The 27,796-nt window shown below is 47.2% G+C and overlaps 1 protein-coding gene across 13 annotated transcripts; it reads left to right on the top strand.

The window, feature by feature from the left end:
- Positions 1-24,265, top strand: HNRNPF (heterogeneous nuclear ribonucleoprotein F). Of its 13 annotated transcripts, none has more exons than XM_007962457.3 (4): positions 1-120; positions 13,037-13,171; positions 14,921-14,979; positions 22,182-24,265. In XM_007962457.3, the coding sequence occupies exon 4, from the start codon at positions 22,234-22,236 to the stop codon at positions 23,479-23,481; it is 1,248 nt and encodes a 415-aa protein (XP_007960648.1). In that variant the 5' UTR covers positions 1-120; positions 13,037-13,171; positions 14,921-14,979; positions 22,182-22,233; the 3' UTR covers positions 23,482-24,265. The 13 variants fall into 13 exon arrangements, with proteins under 13 accessions (XP_007960648.1, XP_072875026.1, XP_007960653.1 ...); XM_007962461.3 differs by having other exon boundaries at positions 64-161; XM_007962459.3 differs by lacking the exon at positions 1-120 and adding an exon at positions 250-522.
- Positions 24,266-27,796: the final 3,531 nt, after the last annotated feature.

Here is a 27,796-nt window from a genome sequence, read left to right as displayed (position 1 = left end):
CACAGTAGCGCCGTCGCGGCCCCGCCCCCGGGTGCAAGACGCAGAAGCTCCGCCCTACCGCGGTCCTTGCGTCCTTCCGGCTCCGTCGTGGAAGGAGGACTGCGCCGCGTCTTCCTTAAGGTGGGGTTCGGGGTGGCACGGAATCGCTGTCACGCCGGCAGGTAGCAGCGGGGTGGGGACGCGGGCTCCTTGGGCTTCTGTTTCCGGGTGCTCAGGGCAAAGGGCCGAGCCGGGGAGTAGGGCCGAGTCGGGGCCTGGCACGCCGGGAGCAGGAGGGCTTCCGGCAAAGCCGCGTGCTCTCGTCGGGCAGGCGCTAAGGACCGGGGCCGGCAGCGCGCCTGACCCCGCCCCTCGTAGGCCCCGCCCCGTGCTCTCAGCCGGGGGTTTCCATGGTGATGGTCAACAAGCCTCAACTGCCTCTGCTACAACTGCCAAGTTCCCAGCGTCCCACCCTCTAGGTGCTCCGAGGGACCACCGGGGTGCCTGATGTGAGAGCGGGAGCGTAGAGACTCGGAGGCCGAGGTGAGGGGTGGCCGAAGTCTCCGAGGTCGAAGGCCGCACACCCGTGACCGAGTGGGGACCGGGTCCCCCTGTGGGTGGGGACAGTGGGCCTGGAATTTGAGATTGGGGAGACCTTCCGAAGTCCAGGGCCCAGTACCCGGACTACCTGGGGATTGGGCCTATTAGGGTGGGTGGGGCTGGGGCTGAGATTTGGGATGAGGGAGGAGAGATCTGAGTTTAAGCGCCACGCATCTGGGACCGAGCGAGGACTGCACATAATGAGGGGCCGCGGCGCTGAGATTTGGGGGACGGATTCGAGGTCGAGGGGCCGGTACGTGGGACCGGCGAGAACTGGACCCCCTGGGATCGGGAGACGCAGTGTCGGAGGTCGAGAGCCGCACGTCCAGACAGTGGTCCCACGCAGTGAGCACCGCGGGCTGAGATTTTGGAGTCGGGGGCGGCCGGGAAGACACGGCCGACCGGTGCGTTAGTTCAGCCTCCTGGTCGGGCGCTGGCGACCACCGGAGGGCTCTGAAAGTGAGAACAGGCCTGGCTCAGTGGGAGGCCCAGCCAGGAGGATCTCTTGAGCCCAAGAGTTCCCGACAAGCCTGGGCAACATAGTGAAACTCTGTCTTTACTAAAAAGTTAAAAAAAAAAAAAAAATAGCCACGTGTGGTGGCGCGCGCCTGTTGTCCCAGCTACTCGAGAGGCTGAGGCGGGAGAGTTGCTTGCTCTGAGGAGGTCGAGGCTGCAGTGACAGTGACTGTGCCACTGCATTCCAGCCTGGCCGATGGGAGTGAGACCTTGTCTCAGAAGAAGTAATAACAGTAGTAATAATACCTGAATAAAATGAAAGCCGCGCGCTCACGTGGCTGCAGGCGCCTGAGAGTTGCACAAGACTTCCTTGTGGGGAGTTGGCCCCGCCCTCCTCCCACGCCCGGTTCCCGGAGCCTTCGCCCTCTGCCCTGGGCTCTTTTTCTTCCTCAGCGGCGCCGCGTGTCCTCGTAGCGCGGTCTCTGTGTTGGTCTTCTGCTCCTAGAGGTATCGTGTTTGTATCTGGGGTGAAAATCTGACTCGTGCGCGCTCTTCGGTTTAGTCGTCCCTTTTTTTTTTTTCACTTCTGCTTGTGTGTTTGAAGCATTTGCGTCGATTCCGCCCTGCTCCTAGGAAACTTGCGGACGGGGCCCGGCTCCTGCTGCGCCGGCTGCCCCGCTCCCCCAACCGCAGAGTCGTGGACCAGGGTTTTGAGGAGCAGGGCACCCGACTCGCCCTCCCCGCCAGACCGCCCAGGTCGCGGGGACCCCTCCCGCTAGGTGCCAGGGATCCCCGCTCGGCTCCGCGTGTGTCCCGGCGGGAGGGCGGAAGGAGAGCCGAGCTGGGCCATTGCCCGCGGGGCGCCCTTCGCTGCGGCTTTTCGGTCTCCAAGCGGCCCGGGGACGAGCTAACGCGCCTCCTTAGTTTTCGAAACTGCTCGCGGGCCCTGGGGGCTCGGGCCGGCCATCTGCGTGGCGGGACAGGAGGCGCGCGCTGGCGGCTGCGCGCGAAGGGCAACGGGCGGCGACGGCGGCTTCCCGGAACCGCGCGGGGCGGGCGCTGCGCCGGGGTCAGGGCCACAGCCTCAGGCGGCAGGGAGTTCTGAAAGTGTTGTCTTCAGTCGTTCCTTTCAAAAAGTCATCTTAATTCTTACAAAAATATACACATATAATTCTTTCTACTTTCTTATATTTTTAAAAGTTAGATACGTGGTTGTCTCTGAATTCCTAGTAAGATAAAAATTTATTGGGTTCTCTAGGTAGGTGAAAGATATCTTAAGTGCTATCCCTGAAAAGTGACTCGTTGCTTTTACAGAATTTATAACTATAAAATAAGACATTACTACTTTAATGAATGTAAAGAGAGAGATTGCTTTATTCCTAAGCAAGAAGATCTTTTGCCTTGTAGGTATTACATTCCGGTGTGCATTCTGTAGATTAGAATCACTGCCGGCCGGGCGAGGTGGCTCACGCCTGTAATCCCAGCATTTAGGGAGGCCGAGGTGTGGGAGAATCGCTTGGGCCTCAGAGACCGACCCCGTCTCTATAAAATTATATATATATTATATACAATATATATTATTTTTTGAGACAGGGTCTCACTTTGTTGCCCAGGCTGGAGTGCAATGGTGTGATCTCGGCTCGCTGCCGAGATCCTCCTGTGCTCAAGGGGTCCTCCCACCCCAGCCGCCGAGTATCTGGGACCACGGGCATTCTCCAGCACGATTTTTTGTAGAGATGGGGTCTCCTTATGTTGCCCAGATTGATTTTCAAACTTTTGTGTTCAAGCGATTCTCACGCCTCTGCCTCCCAAAGTGCTGGGATTACAGGCGTGAGCCATCATGCCCGGCCACTTTTTTGTAAACTGTCAAGTTTTCTGTTAAGGGTAGCGTTACAAAGCTTTATTCAGGTAAAAATTGCAATTTATTTAAGGGAAAATAGTGAGTAAATAAAAAGTTACTTCTCCCACGTGGCCAGAACCTTGGAAAGTCTGGAGGCAAATGAGAGCCTAGTGCGGGTAGATGCCTGCAGGGGCTGCAGAAATGTGACAGGCCCTTTCCCTGGAGGTGACTTCTCTAATTCCCTGTCCTCCACTGAGCTCTGGTTCTCTGCTCTTCGAGAGAACCGCATTAGTTGGCTCTTACTAGGTCCTAGAAGTTTTACTCCATTTTCTAATTACATTCTCAGGACTACTGTAAAAGGGGTTGCTATTAGCCCCATGTTTCAGTTGAGAAAATGGAGGTCGGGAGAAGTCACGTGCCCAGGGACACAATTGGGACTGGGTCCCAAGTTGGACCGGGACACCCCTCCCCTGCCGGGGCCCTTGCCCTGTCTTAGTTCCCCTAAGCTACGGTTCTTTGGAGGGCAACAGGGTGGGCAGAGGGAGAACTGAGCTCAGCCAAGACCACCCTGGGTTATTTTACAGCAAATCTCAGACCAATAAGGTGTTTATTAATAAATAAATCCGCAGTATTTCTAAGGACTTTTAAAATCTAACCATAATACTGCTATCATACCTAAAAATACATTCCAAAATACCAAGTTTCCAGGGTTTAAATGTTTCCGTATTAAATATTTTAAACAACTGGTTGGTTTGAGTCAGGATCCAAAGTCACACCTTATATTTTGTAGATAACTTTTTAAATTCAGAGCAGCACTGTCCAATAGAAATATAATGTATGCTATAAATGTACTCTTATATTCTTTTTTTTTTTTTTTTTTTTTTTTTTTTAAGACGGAGTCTCACTCTATCGCCTGGGCTGGAGTGCCATGCGGATCTCAGCTCTCTGCAAGCTCCGCCTCCCGGGTTCATGCCATTCTCCTGCCTCGCCTCCCAAGTAGCTGGGACTACAGGCGCCCGCCACCTCGCCCGGCTAGTATTTTGTGTTTTTTAGTAGAGACAGGGTTTCACTGTGTTAGCGAGAAGGGTCTCGATCTCCTGACCTCGTGATCCGCCCGTCTCGGCCTCCCAAAGTGCTGGGATTACAGGCTTGAGCCACCGCGCCCGGCCAATCTTATATTCTCTAGTGGTAAAAGGAAACGTGATTCATTGTATTAATAATTTAAGCTAATATATATCCACTATTAAAACACTTTCGTTTTTCCATGATCTTGACTAAAATAATTAAAAACAATCCTGTGAACCTGTCAAAATCCAGTGAGTTTTACACATACACATTTCAGGTGTGGTGAATGGATGCTGTATCAGTGATCATCCTTTCTTAAAGGCCCCATTCCCGGTTAGATTTGTCGGATTGTCTTGCAGCATTCCTTCCCCACACTTCGCATTTTTCTGATTGTTTTTCCCTGGTGGCCTTTGAGTCTCTGTTCTTTATATTTGCTGTAAAGTGATAGTTACCTCTAGAAGTGGTGTTGGTTTTGGTTTTATTTTTGTTTTTAAAAGAGTTTTGGTTTTGTTGCCCAGGCTGGAGTGCAATGGCAGTGATCTTGACTCACTGCAACCTCCGCCTCCTGGGTTCAAGCAGTTCTCTTGCCTCAGCCTCCTGAGTAGCTGGGATTACAGGCGTATTTTTAGTAGAGACAGGGAATCACCTCGTTGGTCAGGCTGGTCTTGACCTCCTGACCTCAGGTGATCCACCCGCTTCAGCCCCCCAAAGTGCTGGGATTACAGGTGTGAGCCACCACACCCAGCCTGGAGGTAGTTTTGATTCAGATGAGAGTTTTTGGAAAGAATACTTAGTTGAGGTGCTGGGCTCCTACTGGAGGCACATATTGGTTGGTATTTTCCCTTTTGTCATGTTACAGCAGCTATTAATGATCATTACCTACATCTATTATTTTCTTAAATGGTTTCCAAATTAGTGATATTTTAATAATCGATTCCTTCTCATTTACTAGCAGGAATACTTTTATAAGAAGATAACTCCTTCAATGATCATTTGATCGCTCTAAGATGTACTTTTGTTTTCCTTTTTTTTTTTTTTTTTTTTTTTTTTTTTTTTTTTTTTTTGAGACGGAGTCTTGCTCTGTCGCCCAGGCTGGAGTGCAGTGGCCGGATCTCAGCTCACTGCAATCTCCGCCTCCCGGGTTTACGCCATTCTCCTGCCTCAGCCTCCCGAGTAGCTGGGACTACAGGCGCCCGCCATCTCGCCCGGCTAGTTTTTTTTTTGTATTTTTTAGTAGAGACGGGGTTTCACCGTGTTAGCCAGGATGGTCTCGATCTCCTGACCTCGTGATCCGCCCGTCTCGGCCTCCCAAAGTTTTTTTTTTTTTTTTTTAAAGACACGGAGTCTCACTCTGTCACCCAGGCTGGAGTGCAGTGGCAGGATCCAGGCCACCAGGCTCATGAGCAGCTGGGATTACAGGCGTGCAGCACCACCACGCCCATCTAATAGTAGAGATGGTTTCACCATATTGGCCAGGGTGGTCTCAAACTGCTGACCTCAAGTGATCTGCCTGCTTTGGCCTCCCAAAGTGCTGGGATTACAGGCATGAGCCACCCACCACACCCAGCCCCTTACATTTTGTTTTGTTTTTGTTTTTGTTTTTGTTTTTTTTCAAGAAACAGTTTCGTTTTGATGTGCACACTGGAGTGCTGTGGTGCGAACAGAACTCACTGCAGCCTTGACCTCCTGGGCTCAGGCAATCCTCCTACCTCAGCCCCCCAAGTAGCTGGGATTACAGGTGTGTGCCACATGCCCAGCTAATTTTTTTTGTAGAGAAGGGGTTTTGCCATGTTGCCCAGGGTGGTCTCCTGAGCTCAAGTGATCTGCCCACCTCGGCCTCCCAAAGTGCTGGGATTACAGGTGTGAGCCACAGTACATGGCCTCATTTCTTCCTTGACATAAATTCAGTTTAGCATTTCTCATAAAACATTAAAAAATTACCTCTGTACTTTGTCTCCATTGATATATCAGTATGATAAATTGCAGTGATTGAGTTTGAAATGATCAACTACGCTTGCATTCCTGAAATAAACCCAACTTGGTCATAATATTGCTTTACATATTGCTGGATTTGGTTGACTGATACTTGGTTTGGACTTTCGCATCTGAGTTCATGAGTAAAATTAGCCTGTGATACTTGATGAACTAATTGTAAACTCTTTTGGAAATGAAAAAATCAATTTCAAGTTCATTGTAGATCTAAGTGTAAAAATTTAGGTAAAAACATACAGCGCTTTGTAAGTTCAGATAACCATATGGGCTTGGGCTCCTAGGAAAAAGATCTCTTGAAAATGACACAGACTGGACGGGGTGGCTCACACCTTTAATCCCAGCACTTTGGGAGGCTGGGGCAGGCAGATTGCTTGAGGCCAGGAGTCCAAGACCAGCCTGGCCAATGTGGCGAAACCCCATCTCTACTAAAAATACAAAAATTTGCTGGGGGTGGTGGTGTGCATCTGTAATCCCAGGCTGAGGCAGGAGAATTGCTTGACCTCAGGAGGCGGAGGTTTCACTGGAGGTTTCACTGAACCGAGATCGTGCGCCTGCACACCAGCCTGGGTGACAGAGCCAGACTTCGACTCAGAAGAGAAAAAGTGACACAGACCAGGCAATATAGGCTCACACCTGTAATCCCAACACTTGGGAGGTCAAGGTGGAAGAATGGATTTGAGCTCAGGAGATCAAGACCAGCCTGGGCAAGATGGCAAGACCCTATCTTTTCAAAAAAGAATTTTTAATTAGCCAGATGTGATAGGGAACACTTGTAATACCAGCTACTTGGCAGGCTAAGTGGGGAGGATCCCTCGAGCCCAGTAGATAGAGGATGCAGTGAGTTGTGATCGCACTACTGCATACCAGCCTGAGCAAGAAAGCAAGACCATTTAAAAAAACACACACACACAAAAAGCCATCATAATTAAGGAAAGGCATGACAGATTAAGACTCCTATTAGATTTATCCTAACAGTATGCCTCCTGTTAGACAACTCTTCACCTAATATAAATACAGATACTCCTACTTACTATGTTACATCTTGATAAACCCATCATAAGTTATTTGATTAGAATAGGGCCATCTAATAGAATTATGAAGTTAGTTTTCTTATGTTTTTGTCTGGTTTGGTAACATGGTGTATTAGTATGCTAGGGCTGCCATGCAAAGTAATAGAGACTAGTAACAAATTTTCTCACAGTTATGGAGGCTAGAAGTCTTAAGATAAGGGTGTTGATAGGGTTGGTTTCTTTTCAGGCAGGAGAAATAATGTGAATAGTAGGAATTCCAGAAGGAGAAAAAGAAACAGATGGAGGCAGCAAGAGAAACGATAAACCATAGAAGTGAATTTTCCAGGCTTAAGATCCCTGTAGTTCCCATTAGGATATTGTGAAAAGACACAGCACAGGCGTGTGTTGGTAAAACTCCTAAGTTTAAAGTATAGCGGAAACTGCTTTGGAAAAAGTATGTCGTCCAAATGTCTTATCTTCTCCCCCATTGTTTCTGTTTTGATGTTTATTCTACTGGATTTTCCTTTCTTTGAATTCATTACTAATTTTTAAATTTGAAACTCGATTTTAGTTCCAGAAAGTTTGTGGGGTTTTTTTGGTTTTGTTTGTTTGTTTGTTTGTTTTGTAATGGAGTGGTATCTGAAGTTGCTCCTTTTTTTCCTGTTAAAATCATTTTGGTTTTTGTTTAGCACTTCTTGTTCCCTGAAACCTGCCGAAGTCTGAGGTGTGATACGTTATTTCTGAGTGCTGGAGCCCCTCTTCTGTAAATTGTCATGTTCCTTTCCTCTTTCCATCTCTCTGTTCTCCACAGTTCTCCCAAGGCAGAATGCAGTGGTCCCCTGGGCAGCACAGTTCAGGGCCAGCAGTCTCAGCTCAGGGCCTGCTGCTTGGAACCTAAGGTGTCATGTTTCCATGGAGGCTTCAGGAAGAATTCCCATCCCAAGGGATGTACCTTCCTCAGGGGGCTGAGGATACCCCACAGGCCTCCTTTCTGTCCAGCTCCAGGGTTTGACTATGCACCTACTTAGGGGCTGCTTGCTTAAGGGAGAGAGGTACAGGAGGTGGTCTGGGAAAAACAAAATTGATCTTCCTATCAATTGTATTTTTGTTTAGTGGAATCTGCACACACCCATTTCTTAGGTAGGCATGGGTATTATTTCCAGTTAGTCCAGGTAATCCAAATAATGACATTTTCCCTCAGTTAAGAACAGATTTTATTTTTAGGAACAGCAGTCTAGTAGCAGTTTTGCTTTTTATTAACATTTTAAGGAACATTTACCTTAGATATCATGATTCTTGAGTCATTTGCAAAATGCAATCAATATCAAATAGCAATGGTTGCTTGTTTTATGATCAGTCAAAAAAATGTCCGTTAATTTCAATACAAACAGTATATTTAAAATGTAACATTACATTATACTACTCTTGATGCTTTTTAGTAACACAGCTTTTGAAAAATGAATGCTGAGGGAAGCAGTGTGTTATCCCCCCAGATTTAGCTACAGCAAGTAAGTGAAAGAACCTGATAAGATGGTAATGGAAATCAGCTTTCCTGTTGCATGCAGATCAGAACAGATGCCCTTTGGTGGATAAAAATGTAGTAATAATGGAGTAAACATTTAAAATGTTAATATATGCTCCATCTGCAGCTTCTCAGTCCTTTTTTTTTCTTTTTTTTTTTTTTTTTTTTTTTGAGATGGAGTCTTGCTCTATTGCCCCAGCTGGAGTGCAGTGGTGCTCCCTGCAAGCTCCACCTCCTGGGTTCACGCCATTCTTCTGCCGCAGCCTTCCGAGTAGCTGGGACTACAGGCACCTGCCACCGTGCCTGGCTAATTTTTTGTATTTTTAGTAGAGATGGGGTTTCACTGTGTTAGCCAGGATGGTCTCAACCTCCTGACCTCGTGATCCGCCCGCCTCAGCCTCCCGAAGTGCTGGGATTATAGGCATGAGCCACCGTGCCCAGCCACTTCTCAGTCCTTAATAGCTTTTAGGATAGCTCTGTGTATTGAATTTGGCATGTTGTGTGAATTGGGTTAGAATTCTCACACTTCAGATCCATGTGCCCTTGAAAAATTAAGTACAAATGTGTGCGTTGGTGCATTTTTTGTAATGGAATTAGTATCTTGTATCATAATTCTTGAGTTCATGACAGCAGGAAGTACTTTAGAGTCACAATAGGGATTTTATAAAATTGCTGGGTTGGAAGAGACTTTTGAGGCCATTAAGTCCAATTTTCAATATCATTTCCAGCAGAAAAGGAAGACATCCATAACAAATAGGTCTATGATCTGCTCACATACTATATACCATGATGGGGAATTTTTGCCCCCAAGACCCATCTTGTGCTTCTCATGTGGTGAACAGATGTGAGCAGCAGCAGCAGCTGTATCCTAAATTTTCTTCAATCGAAAGAATTCACCACGAAATAAGAATATGAATACAAAGCATCCAGCACTAAAATGTATCCTAGTAAAGGGCTTTGGTAAAAAATATAAATAATTTGAACAAGTATGCAGAGGGGAAATAATGTACAGAAGGAAAAAAGAATAATGGGCTTTTAACTTGTCTTTTTTTCCCCCTCATTTTTATTTTTCCTATATAGAGATGGATGAGGGGGTCTCACTATATTGCCCAGGCTGGTCTCGAACTCTCTTGGGCTCAAGTGATCCTCCCACCTCGGCCCCCCAAAGTGCTGGGATTACAGGCTTGAGCCACTGCTCCTGGTCAGCTTCTACTTTAAACCCCAGCTATTTATCAAGGAAAAAAGAATGTCCCTTCTTTCTACATGAAATTCATCACTCAGTGTTCCACTCACCCATGCTCCTGTTTAAATGTCACTTCCTCAGAACCCCAATCTGAGTTAATCCCTATTTTCTATTTTTTTGTTCATTCCAAAATTTGTCGTCAAATATTTGTACATTTCTTGATTTCCTACTCCACTGTTACTGGACCCACCAAGGCAGGAACTGTGTCTCTTTACCACTACAGTTCCTGCATCTTTTAGGTGCACAGTATTTCTTGGTGAGTCAATTAATTTCCAGGTTGTCATTTTTCTCTACATTACTCAAATCCTTTCACATTCTTCAATTCCCAGCAGTCTTCCTAGACTTGTTTCATTCCTTCCCATCTTATCTCTATGTATCTATTCCCACCATTCATTTTCCAGATAGCATCTAGACTGTTAAAAAGCAAAACTGCAATCACACCACATTCCATTAAATGCCTTCCCACTGGCCTTTGAACAGCAAACCAGGCCTTTAAGGCTATGTCATCTCCTACCATTGATCTCAGACCTAGCTGCAGTTGCACAGTAAGACCCCTGGCTCAAGTCTTGTGCACACGTTGTTCCCTCACAGGCAGGAACCCTATGGTGACTAATCAATAATTAAAACTTGCCTTGGGCCAGGCACAGTGACTCACCCCTATAATCCCAGCACTTTGGGAGGCCAAGGTGAATCAGTTGAGCCCAGGAGTTACAGACCAGTCTAGGCATCATAGAGAGATCTTGTCTCTACTAAAAAAGGAAAAAATTAGCCCGGCTTGGTGGCATGCAACTGTAGTCCCAGCTGCTTTGGGGAGGCTAAGGTGGGAAGATCACTTGAGCCCAGGATGTTGAGGCTAATGTGCCTGTCACCCAGATTCAACAGTTACTAATCATGGACAGTTATTCTCCATCTCCCCACCTACTACTTTGTGGACAACTTCAAACAAATCCAAGCCATCACAGATATTTCAAGATGGATTTCTAAAACTTAATTGTTTTATTTTATAACATAACCATAATTCTGTGGGTTCTTTTATCTGGAACTATTCTGAGGAAGGACTGGCTCATTTGTCCTTGTAGTTTCTACATCACTATATGCAGTATGTTACTGTTCCCTGTAATTGCTGTCATCTAGTAAGTGCATTGTAAAGACTTGTTTTCTCTCACTTTTACAGACAGTTATATTAGCCTGGCGTGGTTGCATGCCTGTGGTCCCAGCTACTCAGGATGCTGAGGTTGGAGGCTCGCTTGAGCCTGGAAGATTGAAGCTGCAGTGAGCCAAGATCGTGCCACTGCATTCCAGCCTGAGCAACTGAGTCAGACCCCGTCTCAAAATAATTCTGTTAAAAATGTCAGACAAGCCAGGGTGTGATGGCTCACACCTGTGATCCCAGCATTTTGAGAGGCCAAGGTGGGTGGATCACAAGGTCAGGAGTTCGAGACCAGCCTGACCAACAAACCCTGTCTCTACAAAAAATACAAAAATTAGCCGGGCGTGGTAGCATGTCCCTGTAATCCCAGCTACTCAAGAGGCTGAGGCAGGAGAATCGCTTGACCCTGGGAGGGGAGGTTGCAGTGAGCCAAGATCGCACCACTGCACTACAGCCTGGGGGACAGAGTGAGACACTGTCTCCGAAAAAAAAAAAAAAGTCAAACAGGCGGGGCGTAGGGCTGGCGCCTGTAATCCCAGCCCTTTGGGAGGCTGAGGCAGGGGGATCACGAGGTCAAGAGATCAAGACCAGCCTAGCCAACATGGTGAAACCTCATCTCTATTAAAAATACAAAAAGTAGCTGGTACAGTGGCATGGGCCTATAGTCCTAGTACTCGGGAGGCTGAGGCAGGAGAATCACCTGAACCCAGGAGGCAGAGGTTGCAGTGAGCCGAGATCATGCCACTGCACTCCAGCTTGGGTGACAGAGTGAAAACTCTCAAAAAAAAAACAAAAAAAAACAAAAAAAGTCAAACATACACAAAAGTAGAAACAAGTGTAATGAAACTCTGCATCAGGAGCTTTAATAATTACTAGCTCATAGCACATCTTCTTTCATGTGTATTTCCACTTTCCAAGTAATCTGAAACATATTCGAGAAATCAGTTATCTGCAAATATTTGTGGCTTTAAAAAGGGTCTTTTAAAGAAATAAAATTACAGCATAATTACAACAAAATTTATAATTCCGTAATATAAAATGTCACTGCTCATATTATCGAAATTGCTTTATAATTGTTCTCCAGTTCATTTGAATTAAGATTCAGAGGGCCACAAAATTGCGTGGTTAAAAGTTTTAGGAATTGCGTTCTAAAAATTGTTTTTCAAAGATTTTTTTTCAAAATCTTACGTGTATCCGCGGTCAAATGTACAAACCAAGGCACCTCCTCTAGTTCCAATTCAGAGGCAGCCTCCCGGAGAAAGGCTGTGTCTAACTTGCTGGCTTCTCTTCCACTCTGCATTGCCCGCCCCTCCCCGTGGCTGGCACTCTGGACTTTCCCCAGGTCGCGCTCGCGCCCAGCTCCCTTCGGGAGAACTCGGAGAACTATCTTCCCGCCGCCCTGACTCTCCTTCCCCCACTTCCTGCCTGGGCCCAGCGCGCGGGCCACGGGGCCGCACCTGCAGGCACGCGTTTCCCATTGGTGACATCTTGGCGGGCCCGGCGGTGGCACTTCCTCCTCTACACCCCGTGACCCACGTCCGGCTGCCGGTCTTGAGTCACGAGGCCTCCGCTTCCCGGACTCCGGACCCCGCGCCGCCTCGGGGCCGACGGCCCGTCCCTGGCGTGGTGAGCCGCTGCTCGGGCGCACCAGCCCCGCCACTCCAGCCCAGGCCGCCTCCCAGGTCCCTTTCCGCCGCCCTGGTCGCCCAGAGACGGACCCAGACCTAGGAGCGCCTCTTCCTTCCCTCCCCTCAGCCCCGCTCGGACCGGAGGTCCCGCCCAGGCAGGCTAGCTCGGCGGGCCGGGGAAACAGTCCCCACCCCACCTCGCCGTCGCCCTCACCCTCAGGGCCCCGGAAGCCCGCCAGGCGCCCGCTCCCCTCCCCCTCCCGCGGGGCGCCTTTCCCTCCGGGAGTCCTCCAGTCCCTGCCCCCCCCCCGCCCCGCTTGCTCCGCCCCCCGCCCGGAAGCTCCCGCCCGAGCCCGCGCAGGCCCTGGGGCCGACCTTCCTGCCGGGCCGGGCGGTCCGAGGCTGCCGGAGCGCCGGGAGGAGGCCGCGAGAACGTCGCCGTCACCTTCTCTCGGGTCCTAGGCGCTGCTTCCCGCCAAAACACGCTTATCGCGCGTCCGGGCCTCCCACCTCGCGGAAGGGGCTCCCCACCACTTGGATTTCTGTTGCAGGTTGAGAACAAAAAGATGCACCTGGACTTTCCCCGGAGCCCTCTGCGTGGTTGAGCTTCGGTGGAATTTCGGGGCTCTTGGCTGCCAGCCGCGCTTGCCTGGTAGCAACAGAAACCAGTCCCGCTCGCCTCCGTGGTAAGTCGTAGAGCATGAAAGTCCGTGGGCCCGACCGGGTGGACTTTGGTTTGAGAGTGGAACTGAGTAATGGGGGCGGCGCGGCCGAACGCGCTCCCAGCCGCCTGGCGAGAATGCTACCCGGTTTCCCGGGGAGCACGGGAGTGTGTCTAGGAGGGGAGGCCAGGGTTCCTTCTCGAGTCCTGTCCTGAACAAAAGAAAACGAGGTGGGTGGTGCTTGAACGGCCCTGTTTACTCTGCAGATAGCCAGACTAGTAGGACTCCGGCGCGCCCTGTTTATCCTGATTGGCTCTGCCTGAAGGCAAGCGTTAATCCCGTCCAACCTGTATCACAGCGAAGAGCTTGTTCGAGGGCGCTTTTTGGAAATGGAAATTCTTAGCCCCCACCCGGATCTGTTTTTGGGTCGCTGTTTTAATTATCTAGGTAGACCGCGTGCAAGCTCGCTCGGAAAACCTCCCGGTCCAGTCACCTGGGGGAGCTGAGCAGCCCTCCCCGCCCCCAGCGGTTTCCTGGCTCTGAGGGCGGGGAGACCAGTCTCTTCCTCCGAGTGCGTTGGCGGTATGCTGTGGCCGTGGTCTACAGGCTCACAGCGACTGGTCCATTGGGGTAAATGGGTGTACGTGGGTCTGGCTGCCAGGTTGTGCATGTCCCCAGAGGCCTCAGGGTGTTGGTCTGTGGATCACGCAGGGATAAACTAGGGCAGAAGTGGATCAGATCATTAAGATGACTGGGTTCCACCCTTCAGATCCTTCAACAAGACGATTGTTGAAGCCTTTTGAAAACCTGATTCCAGAGTACTTGAAACTATTTCACCCCTGAATACGTTTCCTAATAAATGTAATGCTTTTCATTTGTATACCCCCCAAGAGTGTCTTATGTAATAATCGCTGGAAGTTTGCAAGACAAGGCAGATGTGGTTGTCTTCATTTTAAGACGTCAGGTTCAGCAAAATTAGTTGATTTTACTAATTCCACATTTCCAAAACTCATGCAGCTTAGTTCTCAGAATTCCATAGCCCTCAGTCCGTGTCCTAGTCCTATGGGGCAGCGTTATTACTGGGATGTTGGTGATCTAGTGATTGTGATGTATTTTTTAGTGAAGCATATTTCGAAGAAGTTACCCAATAAAACTGGAAGTGTCTTTTGGATGTGTCTCCACACTGCTTACAGTGGTGTTCCTATAACAATTTCTAGCAAGCACCGTTGCCCCAGGCCCGTGCTATCCCAGTGAAAGAGGGGTCTTAAAGTCAAATCCCCTGTGGTTGTCACTTCTCCCCACCCACCTACTTCCCAAGTGCCCTGCCCCTGATGTTTAAATTTCCTCCCAGCACTTAGGGTCCTCAGTGTAGAAACTCAGGAATTGGGCAGAGGCGGGCGGATCACCTGAGGTCAGGCATTCAGGACCAGCCTGACCAACACAGTGAAATTTCGTTTCTACTAAAAATACAAAAATTAGCTGCGTGTGGTGACTCACGCTTGTAATACCAGCTACTGAGGCAGGAGAATCTCATCAAGAGTAAATCTCATCAAGATCAATAAGGCTTTTCTCTTTTGTTGTGCTCTGTATTGCCCTGTGAAAAGATAATACTTCCAAAATGCTGTTAGGCGGATGGGGTGTGAGATTTAATTTAAACCCAGGGGCTATGTAAAGGGCTTCCCAGCTATATCCTGTCCTTACCTGGAGTTCTGATCCCAGAGCCAGTGCCCAGGATCTTGAGACCATACAGCCAATATCGCTCTGTTTTTTTAGTACAGTTCATTACCATCCAGAAGTGTCTCCCACTGAAGGCATCCGCGGTTGTTTTTAAGGTGAGCTATTTTAAGAAGAGCCCTTTTTCAGCTGCAGTATTTATATTTGTTATACTCAAATTTGCTTAGCAGCCTAGAGTGAAAAAAGTTTTGTCACAAACTTTAACCTTGAGCAGGACACCACAGGGCTCTTTTCAGCTTGAGTTTTAGTTAATGAAAAGTCTTAGGACTTCTGAGAAATGGAAAAGAAAACCAATTCTGGAGTAAAAATAAGCAGTAAGTGTTTTAAGTGGTGTGTACACATGTGTTTTGGAAAGGAATGGTCTCTTCACTTTGCCTTCAGAGAGGAAGTCATTCTGCTTCTGAAACATTTCCTGGTGCAAAACACGACATGTAAGAGATTAGGCATTTTAAGTAATTCTTCTATGAAATGTGTTTTTTTGGTTTTGTTTTTTGATGCTACTTGTGTGTCTTTTTCAGCCTAGCCAGGCAGGCTACTGCATTCTTGAGGAAGGTGTCGACCCCCCCCGCACATGGGCAGCAGTTAATCCTGGCTAATCTTGGGCCAGCTGGGTCAAGCCTGTACTGAGGATGGGGTCATGGTGACCAACAAAACAGGCACAAGTGTCTCCCCAATAGGCTCCCATTGTGGGTTTGAAGACCCCTTTAACAACACAGCAAGAGTGCTGTGGTAGTGTAGAGCATGAGACAATTTGGATAATGTGAAGACATTTGAGATAGGTGGTGTATTTGAGCTTAGACCTTAAGGATTAGTGGGATTTAGGTAGACAGAAGGTTGAACAGAGTATATTTGGGGAGAGAATTAACCATGAGTGTCAACTATGTGCGTCACTGAAGGAGCAGAGAGCTTGGCACATTCCAGGAGAAAAAAGGAAGTGAAGTGAGCTTAGGTAGAAGAGTGTTGCAGGCAAAAGTTGCAAGGCCTGAGGCACCCAACTGAGCCTGTGGTCCTTGTTCTGCGGTCCATGGGAAACCACTGAGGACTTGGAAGCAGGACAGTGATTAGTTTTAAAAGTACACCTGAGCCGATGGGATTGCAGTAAGGCTTAGCCACTATGCTTGGAAAACGTGTTTTTTTGTTGTTGTTTTTTGTTTTGTTTTGTTTTGTTTTTTGTGGAGATGGAGTTTTGCTCCTGTTGCCCAGGGTGGAGTGCAGTGATGCGATCTTGGCTCACTGCAACCTCTGCCTCCTGGGTTCAAGCGATTCTCCTGCTTTAGCCTTTCTGAGTAGCTGGGATTACAGGCATGCACCACCACACCTGGCTAATTTTGCATTTTTAGTAGAGATGAGGTGTCTCCTTGTTGGTCAGGCTGGTCTTGAACTCCTGACTTCAGGTGACCCGCCCACCTCCCAAAGTGCTGGGGATTACAGGCTTATGCTTGGAATACTTTAAAAGAGATCAGTAGCCTGGAATTGGCTGTTTGTACATACAGGAATTAGAATAGGAGAAATACAGTATGAGATAAAGAAAATGACAATTTGATAACTCACAAAGAAGAGAATTACTGAGTTCATAGGCTGCCATTACAATGTGTTAGGAACAGCGTAGAGCTGTGAGGCACCTTTATTGCTGAGGAAATCAAGGAGTTGAATAGGATTTAGGGATGAGGATACTGTGGAGAATGGGATCACCCAAGGGAGTTGATGAGTTGATTGGATTTGAAGGCTTGAGAGAAGGTCAGGGATTACTCCAATTTCCTTCTAGGACCTCTGGGTGCAGATAGGGGCAGTCATGCTGCTATTGGAGTGTGACAGAAGAGAGAATGTGAAGTTCAGTTGTGGCACAGAGGAGAACCTGTGGAGTAGAGTTGTATCTACCCGTCTGGGCTTCAGGGAGCCAAAGACTGGAGGCTTGCATATCTCCTGACCCTGGAGATGATTATGGAGACCCTGGGAGCAGGTGGGGCCACTGAGAAGAGGACTGGGCCCAAGCCCAATTCCCTATGGTTAAGGAAGGACTCAGAGACTGAGAGTGTCTAAGGAATTAACTGGAAAACCAAGAGTAATTGCCAACAGGGAGTGAAAGGGAGAGGATTTCCGGGAAGAAATGGTTAAGATGAAGATGAAAACATTCGCTCTTTTTCTTGCCGTGAAGATCTGTATGGTAGGATCATGTAGGTTTTTTTTGTTTGTTTTTTACACAAGTCTCACTCTGTCACCTAGGCTGCAGTGCAGTGGCACAATCTGGACGATCTCAGCTCACTGCAACCTCTGCCTTCCAGGTTCAAGCAATTCTCCTGCTTCCGCGTCCGGAGTAGCTGGGATTACAGGTGCCCGCCACCATGCCCGGCTAAATTAATTAATTAATTAATTAATTAATTTTTGACAGAGTCTTGCTGTTTAGCCCGTGCTGGAGTTCAGTGACGCAATCTTGGCTCACTGCAAGCTCTGCCTCCTGGGTTCATGCCATTCTCCTGCCTCAGCCTCCCGAGTAGCTGGGACTACAGGCGCCCGCCACCACACCTGGCTAATTTTTTGTATTTGTAGTAGAGACTGGGTTTTACTATGTTGGCTAGGCTGGTCTGGAACTCCTGACCTCAAATGATCTGCCTGCCTTAGCCACCCAAACTGTTGGGATTAAAGTCGTGAGCCACTGCGCTCAGCATAGGTGTCCACCACTATGCTCAGCTAATTTTGTATTTTTGGTAGAGGCAGGATTTCACCATTTTGGTCAGGCTGGTCTTGAACTCCTGACTCTGGTGAGCCACCACTCTTGACTTGATCATGCAGTTTTAATGGTGGGTTGTAGAAGTGACAGTAGAGACCTTTTGACAGGATTTTACTGAACAAATCAACAAGTAGCTAGAGACAAAGTTGGCACAGGGGAGGTATGACATGATTGGGTAGAACTGAGCATGTTTAATTACCAAGTAGACAGTGCTCAGTGGAGAAAGGGGAAAGAAAGAAAAAAGCATGGACCCCGGGGTATGTGAGGTTGGACCCAGAGCAGAGCTGTTCATAATGTCCGCTGTAAGGGACCCACTACTTGATTACCAACTCCTAGACTCTGACTTGACTTCACAAAGTCCACTTCCTAGAGTAATGTCGACCAGCTGGAGAGGAGGTGAGAATCTGTAAGGCTGCCCCAGACATCTGAAGGGCTTTGGACAAGCAGGGTGCTGGGGTAGGACAGTGGGCGATATTGATGGCCTGCTTACTCTAAGGCTGTTCACTCTGATTTTCTTTTTTTTTTTTTTTTTCTTCTTGTGTGGTGGGTTGTTTTGTTTTGCTTTGTTTTTGTGGAGTCAAGATTCTCACTCTGTCACCTGGGCTCGAGTGCAGTGGTGTGATCTCCACTCACTGAAAACTCCGCTTCCTGGGTCCAGGCAGTTCTCTCACCTCAGCCTCCCGAGTGGCTGGGACTACAGGCGCCCGCCACCACATCCAGGTAATTCTTTTTTGAGACGGAGTCTCACTCTATCGCCCAGGCTGGAGTGCAGTGATGTGATCTTGGCTCACTGAAACCTCTGCCTCCCAGGTTCAAGCGATGCTCCTGCCTCAGCCTCTTGAGTAGCTGGGACTACAGGCGCCCGCCACCACGCCCGGCTAATTTTTTGTATTTTTAGTCAAGACAGGGTTTCACCGCGTTAGCCAGGATGGTCTTGATCTCCTGACCTCGTGATCCACCTACCTCGGCCTCCCAAAATGCTGGGATTACAGGCATGAGCCACCACACCTAGTCTAGTGTTTTGTATTTTTAGTTGAGGCACTATTTTGTCTATTGGCAGGCTGGTCTGGAACTCGTGACGTCAAGTGATCCCATCCACCTTGGCCTCCCAAAGTGCTAGGATTATAGGTTGGAGCCACTGTGCCCGGCCTCACCCTGATTTTCTGTGGTATTTGACAACTTGAGGGCAGCATTAGCCACCAGAGAACATTTGGGAATGTCTGGAGACATTTGGTTGTCAGAACAGGAGGTGGAGGGTGCTGCTGGCATCTAGTGGGCAGAGACCAGGCATGCAGCTAAACATCCTACAGTGCCTGGGCCTGCCCCCAGACCACAAAGAACTGTCTGGTCCAAAATGTCAGTAGTCCTGAGGCTGAGAAATCGTAGCCTAGAGGCACCATTTGGCCTGTCTGTGTGCAGCTGAGCCACCAATACATCCTTGGAGTAGTCAGATATTTGTTTGGAATCTTACAGAGAGCTCTGGTTTTAGTGGGTGCATACAGTTAAGGAAGAAGTTCATTGAATGAATTCCATGTATTGTGAGGAAGGAACGTAAAATGATACTTGCTCTAAGCTGGATTATGAAGAATGAGGAGAGAATGAGAGGCTGTGTGGATAAGGAAGCCAGGGTCCCTACAAAGGAGGGGGATAGCAGTTGTGGTGGAGGGAGGAGGATGTGATTAGGATGGGGGAATGGTGAAATCATTGGAGGTGTAGGGTCCAGGAGAAAATGGTTAGTAGATTATGGCTTCATCTCCCCCACCCAGAATGATGGCTGGACCAAAGGCTGGGAACAGAACTTGCGGGAGGCCTTCAGATACTTGCCATGTTTGAGGAGCAAGACCAGGGGGTATGGTCAAAAACAAAAGGACAGGTGGTGCCTAGGCTGACCGGGTGTTAGGAATGGAATTGCATAAGGAGCCCCCACCTGTAATTGTGCGATCCCGGACCCATTATCCCAAGAGACACGATACAAACTTGCCCTGACTTTCCAAGGAGGAGCTTCTGAGCTGTTAGCACAGAATTCCCTTCATGGGCAGGAGAGGAAGAAGCTGCTGTGACCTTGCTCTGCTAGGTCAGCATGTTGCCATGGCCATGTGTTGCTGCAGGGGATTTAGGTAAGGCCTGGGGAGGCAGGCACCATTACATTCTAAGGTGGAGGCTAAACCCCGGTGTTTATTGCAGACCCAAAGCACAGTTTGAGAATTTGAGATAGGATTATTTATGCCCAATCCTTTGCCCTTCAGGATTATTTTATAAAAGTTGATTGAGTTGATGTACATAGTCAATACATTTGAGGTAGGCAATGAGCAATCCAGGTTAGGCTCCCCTTGACTCTCGTCCCAGAGACTTCCATGTTCCACTCATTAGCAAGGGTGACGTCTTTTACTTAGGCTGTATACTTTCAAAGCCCTTACATGCCAGGTCACAGTTCATGAGTAAATGCCAGGTATTTGGTCTTGGTGATGTGTTCAGGATATCACATACTGTTCTGTTTCATTTCTGCCATTATGCTTGTTATTGGGAGAGGAAACATGTCTTGTTATCTTTATAATCTGGTGTAGACACAGGCAAATTTAAAAGATTTACACAATTATCCTTTTAGACATTGTCAATTTGAAATAACGAAGCACTGTATGGTAAATGTTATCTGCAATGGCTACATCAAACTTTAAAATTACTAATATGATCAGTCAAAATGGTAACTACTTGTTACTAATTTAGTTTTCCCTGAAGCTAGTGCAGTTGAGCATTTCATTTATTACGAATTTGCTTTTCCTTTTCTTAAATTGCACTTACCTATACTTTTTGTCTGTTTTAAATTGTGGGGTTTTTTTAATGGAGCATTTTTCCCCACATGATGAGCCCATATTTCTTGAAAAGGCTAGCAGCTTGTACCTATTATGCTTGATGTAAAATGACACTTTGAAACATTAGATTTCCAGCTGTGCGTGGTGGCTCATGCCTGTGATCCCAGCACTTTGGGCAGCTAAGGCGGGCGGATCACCTGAGGTCAGGAATTAAAGACCAGCCTGGCCAACATGGTGAAACCCCGTATCTACTAAAAATACAAAAAATTAGCTGGGTGTGGTGGCCTGTAATCCCACTTACTCAGGAGATCGAGACAGGAGAATTTCTTAAACCTGGGAGGTGGAGGTTGCAGTGAGCTGAGATCATGCCGTTATACTCCAACCTGGGTGACAGATTGAGACCGTCTCAAAACAAAAACAAAAAAATTATCTGGGCATGGTGGCACACACCTGTAATCCCAGCTACTCGCGAGTCTGAGGGGAGAGAACCACTGGAACCTGGGAGGCGGAGGTTGCAGTGAGATGAGATCCGCCACTACACTCCAGCCTGGGAGACAGAGCAAGACTCCATCTCCAAAAAAAAAAAAAAAAAGCTGGGGGGAGTGGATCACCTGAGGTTGAGTGTTAGAGACCAGCCTGACCAACACAGAGAAACCCCGTCTCTACTAAAAAAAAAAAAAAAAATTAGCTTGGCGTGCATGCCTGTAATCCCAGCTACTCGGAGGCTGAGGCAGGAAAATCGCTTGAACTAGGGAGGCGGAGGTTGCAGTGAGCCAAGATCGTGCCACTGCACTCCATCCTGAGCAACAAGAGTGAAACTCTGTCTCAAAAAAAAAAAAAAAAATTTCCATATACTCCTGTGCTCATTTTGAGCATCATCTTTGACATTGTTCATATAAAAATATGTCTTTGGCACCATAATACTGCAGTATTTTTCTTATGGCTATTCTGTATACCCTGGCGTCTGGGTCAGCTGCTGCTCTTTCTCAGAAGACTGCCTTCTAGTGTGTAGTTGGCCTATTTTGAGTTTGGACTTCTAAGTACCATGTACCACCCTGGTGGGAAGGGCATTTCTCAGCCCTCTTGTGATTGCCCTTTCTTCCCAGTGCCCTCTTCCAGATCTTAAGCAAAAGACAGCAATTCTGCTATATTTTATGTGAATCTGGTATTTAGTTTGAATTGACGATTTAGGAGCAAAATCATACCTCTGTAGACACTGTAAGCCATTACTGTCTTGTATCCTGGCAACATTACTGCCGATAAGAAAATTAGAAAATCTTACCCTATGTTGTGGTTTAAAAACAGCCTGCTATGTTCCCATCCCTTCTCATGAAAGTAAAAGTATCCTACCATAAACAATCAAATTTACTAAATTTACTGTTTAACCAAATGTAAGGCCTATAGTTTAGGAAGAACTGAGGTGCTCTTATAAGTGAACTGCCACATAATTATCATGACAAACGTGGAATAAATATAACAAGGAAATGCGCTTGCTCTCACCTGACTGAAATTTACGTTTCTCTGTGTTCAGGGCACCACGTTCACATGCATCGTCCTGTCCTGTAAACTCCTGATTTGTTTTTCAAACTGCCTATGACTGATCATGTAATTTTTTGAGAAACCTGGAGTTAAATCTTAGCTCTCAATTGTATTTGGTATATTTCTTAATGTCTTGCTACCTCTCTCATCTGTAAAATGGGGAAATTTTCTGTTGCATACTTTTGTTGTGCATATTAAATAAATTTGTCTTTTTTTTTTCCAGCCACAAAAAAGCCACACCCAAGATCACCTGACACCCACCCTGTCAAGTGTCCATGATGCTGGGCCCTGAGGGAGGTGAAGGCTTTGTGGTCAAGCTCCGTGGCCTGCCCTGGTCCTGCTCTGTTGAGGACGTGCAGAACTTCCTCTCTGACTGCACGATTCATGATGGAGCCGCAGGTGTCCATTTCATCTACACTAGAGAGGGCAGGCAGAGTGGTGAGGCTTTTGTTGAACTTGGATCAGAAGATGATGTAAAAATGGCCCTGAAAAAAGACAGGGAAAGCATGGGACACCGGTACATTGAGGTGTTCAAGTCCCACAGAACCGAGATGGATTGGGTGTTGAAGCACAGCGGTCCCAACAGTGCCGACAGCGCCAACGATGGCTTCGTGCGGCTTCGAGGACTCCCATTTGGATGCACAAAGGAAGAAATTGTTCAGTTCTTCTCAGGGTTGGAAATCGTGCCAAACGGGATCACATTGCCTGTGGACCCCGAAGGCAAGATTACAGGGGAAGCGTTCGTGCAGTTTGCCTCGCAGGAGTTAGCTGAGAAGGCTCTAGGGAAGCACAAGGAGAGGATAGGGCACAGGTACATCGAGGTGTTTAAGAGCAGCCAGGAGGAAGTTAGGTCATACTCAGATCCCCCTCTGAAGTTCATGTCCGTGCAGCGGCCAGGGCCCTATGACCGGCCCGGGACTGCCAGGAGGTATATTGGCATCGTGAAGCAGGCAGGTCTGGAAAGGATGAGGCCCGGTGCCTATAGCACAGGCTACGGGGGCTACGAGGAGTACAGTGGCCTCAGTGATGGCTACGGCTTCACCACCGACCTGTTTGGGAGAGATCTCAGCTACTGTCTCTCCGGAATGTATGACCACAGATATGGCGACAGTGAGTTCACAGTGCAGAGCACCACAGGCCACTGTGTCCACATGAGGGGTCTGCCGTACAAAGCGACCGAGAACGACATTTACAACTTCTTCTCTCCTCTCAACCCTGTGAGAGTCCATATTGAGATCGGCCCAGATGGAAGAGTGACGGGCGAAGCAGATGTTGAGTTTGCTACTCATGAAGAAGCTGTGGCAGCTATGTCCAAAGACAGGGCCAATATGCAGCACAGATACATAGAACTCTTCTTGAATTCAACAACAGGGGCCAGCAATGGGGCGTATAGCAGCCAGGTGATGCAAGGCATGGGGGTGTCTGCTGCCCAGGCCACTTACAGTGGCCTGGAGAGCCAGTCAGTGAGTGGCTGTTACGGGGCCGGCTATAGTGGGCAGAACAGCATGGGTGGCTATGACTAGTTTTGTTAGGAACATTTGAGTTATTTCAATCAAATTTTCACAGGCAGCCAACAAGCAGTTAAGAGCAGTTATAATAGAGGAAGCTGGGGGACCCATTTTGCACCATGAGTTTGTGAAATCTGGATTAAAAAATTACCTCTTCAGTGTTTTCTCATGCAAAATTTTCTTCTAGCATGTGATAATGAGTAAACTAAAACTATTTTCAGCTTTTCTCAATTAACATTTTGGTAGTATACTTCAGAGTGATGTTATCCGAGTTTAAGTAGTTTAAGTATGTTAAATGTGGATCTTTTACACCACATCACAGTGAACACACTGGGGAGACGTGCTTTTTTGGAAAACTCAAAGGTGCTAGCTCCCTGATTCAAAGAAATATTTCTCATGTTTGTTCATTCTAGTTTATATTTTCATTTAAGATTCTTTAGGTTAAGTTTAAGCTTTTTAAAAGTTAGTTTTGAGAATTGAGACACAATACTAATACTGTAGGAATTGGTGAGGCCTTGACTTAAAACTTTCTTTGTACTGTGATTTCCTTTTGGGTGTATTTTGCTAAGTGAAACTTGTTAAATTTTTTGTTAACTAAATTTTTTTCTTAAAATAAAGACTTTTTCACAATGACTGGCACAGATTATCTACTCAGCAAAAGATAGCAAAATGGGTTGAAGATAATTCATTTTAATCGTAATGTATTTTAGTGTGAATTTAAAAATTTCATACATCAAATCTATGATCTCCCTTATATTCTTATGATGAGGCTAAATAAAAGTCTAATAAAAATGTTAAATATGTGAATGGTGGAAATGGTGACTAGCAGCACACATTCCGGGAAGCATCAAATAGACACACAGCCCCAGCCACTGGCAACTTATGTGCACTGTTCTAAACCATTCAGAATTTCTTGCTGGGCCCTTGATGCTGGACTCACATCTGTTGATAGCAGGAGAGCTTGTTTCAAGTGCTACATTGTGAAAGCCATTATTTTGTTTCTAGTTTTTATAAAATGCTGATTTAAATTTTTTTTTTTTTTTCTGATTTCTGTAGGGTGCATTTGTTGATTAGGTTATGACAGGATACCCATTACCAAGCTCAAGACCTGTTTTCAAATTGCTACCCACCTAGGCAACAAAGCAGTGTTGAAATTCAGGCAGCTCTACGTATAGCATACAGTATTACTATCATTTTAAACCTTATGCTAAATACAAACCATTAGGACTTTAAAATGTGGAGTTTATTTAAAACCATTCTATTCAAAAATGTTTATTTTCCCCCTTTACTAGCTGTATAGTGTTATATGATTTTATCAGTATTAAGGGTCTTCATTAGTATCTTAAAGAGTAAATGCTTTTGGTTAAACCCCTGAGAGTTGCATTAAAAATTAAGTCTGTGAAGTCTTCAGCCTTTTCTAGCTCCATTGGGCTTCAGAGGCTCAGCTTAGGTACAGTCCTTAGTTCCAGTGTTCTGCATGCTTGGATGGCCTGATGTGAGGGCAGCAGCATCACCAGGAATGGCAGGATACAGGGATGCAGAAGACTGGCATAGGAGAAACCTAGAGAGAACTATCCTTGCTATAGCCCTGATCCGGGATCTCTGCCTACCCATGGGCCTACCATGCTTTGAGTGTCAGCATTGCATGGGGAAGCAGAGGACTACAGGTGAGGGAAACTCGGAGAAACAGTGAAGTTTCCATTGGAAACTGGAGTTTCAGCTGGAAATGGGGCTGGAATGCGGTGAAGATGAGACCTCGGATTTTGTAGAGTGGTGGAGATTCAAAGAGTACCTGCACACCCCTGGAAGTCTGCTAGATTTAGGATGCATGGGTGGAAAGGGCTTCAGGGGATGGGAAAGGGAATGTGTTAGATGACCTGACATCCCAAGGTAACAACATAACATGGACAGCACAACACATCTCCTTGCTCCAGGATTGTTAACTTGGGGAGGAGCAAATCTCCCTCTGATTCCCAGGTTGGGGTCTAGTGGCATGATGCTGGCTCGCTGCAGTGTCAGCCTCCCAAGTAGCTGGGACTGGAGTCCCACACCACTATTCCCAGCTAATTTCTGTATTTGTAGAGACGGGGTCTCACTATGTTGCCCAGACTGGTCTTGAACTTCTCAGCTCAAGTGATCTGCACTCTTTGGCCTCCCAAAGTTCTAGGATTTCAGGCGTGTACCATGGCACCCAGCCAGGCCTATTTCACACAGCCATGCCCATTTGTTAATACTGTCTATGGCTGCCCAGGCGTTACAGCAGGCAGGCAGATGGGTAGTTGTATCAGAGACCACATGGCCCACAAAACCTAAAATATTTACTGACACTGTTATAGGAAATGTTTTTCAACCTGTGGCCTTGGGCATGACAAGGACATTCCCTGCAAGGTAAAGGTCAAGATACTGCATGTTGTTATGTTGTAGAACCCCAAATGCAGGCTTGTGTAGCTGATGCCAAACATCGAGACACAGGTGCTTGGAGATAAAGGGTTACTTGATTTGGCCAAGGTGAGAAATCTGCCTTAACAAAAAGAAGCAGCGTGGAGGGTTTTTTTTGTTTTTTATTTTTAGAGATGGGATCTCCCTGTATCACCCAAGCTGGAGTGCAGTGTCTCAAAGTGCTGGTATTACAAGCGTGAGCCACCGCGCACGGCCTCAGCATGGAAGTTTTGACCTCCGTTTTCAACCTGGGCCAGTTCACCCCTCCTTAGGCAACCTAGTGGTCCTCCACTCCTGGGAGGTCATATTGAGGCCGAACTTGCTGCAGATACACAATTGACATCGTACACTATAGCCTCTGCCTTCCAAAGTGCTGGGATTACAGGCATACGCCACCATGGCGGGCTTAGGGAGTTTTTACACAGCTAGAGAATAAGGGAGGAGCAGTTTCAGAGAACTAAGAGGGGAAAAGTCTATGTTTCTTCAGTCTCACATAGTGTCTTGAATAACCAGACTTCTGGGTGTCTGCAGCTGGTCACAGTGTGTTTAAAGATACTCATTCGTTCTGCAAAATTTTTTTATGGCCCTGAAGTTAACCCCTCCTTCACAAGGAACAGTATTCCAGCAGTTTATAATTTCATTATGGAAACAAGAAATATTGGGCAAAAAGCGAGTGGTTAACATGTAAGCAAGTAAGGACCTGATAAGAATTTTCATTATTTGAGTCACTAAAAATGCCAGGTGTTGAAATCTCAAGGGTCCTGGTTACAGAAACTCTTATCACTAAAAAAGAGGCATAATTTTGGGTAGTAGTTTTGGATTTTGGAGAAAGCTGCTTTAACACTTGAAAATACCCTGAGGCCTGGCACAGTGGCTCATACCTGTAATGCCAGTGCTTTGGGAGGCTGAGGCAGGTGGATCGCTTGAACTGAGGAGGGTTTTTTGTTGTTGTTTGTTTTGTTTTGTTTTGTTTTAAGACAGAGTCTCACTCTTACCCAGGCTGGAGTGCAGTGGTGCGATCTCGGCTCATTGCAACCTCCGCCTCCCTAGTCAAGCGATTCTGCCTTAGCTCCCTGAGTAGCTGGGATTACAGGTGCATGTTGCCATGCCCAGCTAATTTTTGTATTTTTAGTAGAGATGGGGTTTTACCATGTTGGCCAGGCTGGTCTTGAACTCCGGACCTTAGGTGATCCACCCACCTCGGCCTCCCAAAGTGCTAGGATTACAGGTGTGAGCCAGTGTGCCTGGCCGAGCTGAGGAGTTTGAGCAACTTGGACAATATAGCGAGACCCCCAACTCTACAAAAAATATAAAAATTACTCGGGCCCATGGTGGCTCACACCTGTAGGCCAGCTACTTGGGAGGCTGAGGTGGCAGGATCACTTGAGCCCAGGAGGCAGAGGTTGCAGTGAGCCAAGATTGCACCACTGCACCTCAGCCTGGGTGACAGTTAGACCCTGTCTCAAAAAAAATAAAAGAAAATACTACTACTGCTAATTACCAGGTGACCAGAAGGATGCAAAGACTCCACAAGCTGCTCTGCCATCTGCTACAAATGACAGCATAGGCCCCATCAAAGAGGTACCTGTGTTCCTAATGATTTCATGTGGCGCCTCTGATGAGTTTCAGTAAACACTCAGGCCAAACCCTGAAACTCTGAGTGTTCTGAATCAAGGCCACGTTTTTTGCAGGAGAGGGCTAGTTACCTTTCTTTTCTTTTCTTTTTTTTCGTTTTTTGTTTTTTGTTTTTTGAGACGGGGTCTCGTTATGTTGCCCAGGCTGGAGTGCAATGGCGTAATCTCGGCTCACTGTAATCTCCTCCCAGGTTCGAGCGATTCTCTTGTCTCCGCCTCCCGAGTAGCTGGGATTCCAGGCACCCGCCACCACACCC

This window comes from Chlorocebus sabaeus, chromosome 9, assembly GCF_047675955.1.
Source record: "Chlorocebus sabaeus isolate Y175 chromosome 9, mChlSab1.0.hap1, whole genome shotgun sequence".
Taxonomy (NCBI): Eukaryota; Metazoa; Chordata; class Mammalia; order Primates; family Cercopithecidae; genus Chlorocebus; species Chlorocebus sabaeus.
This window is presented reverse-complemented; position numbering and strand designations above follow the sequence as displayed.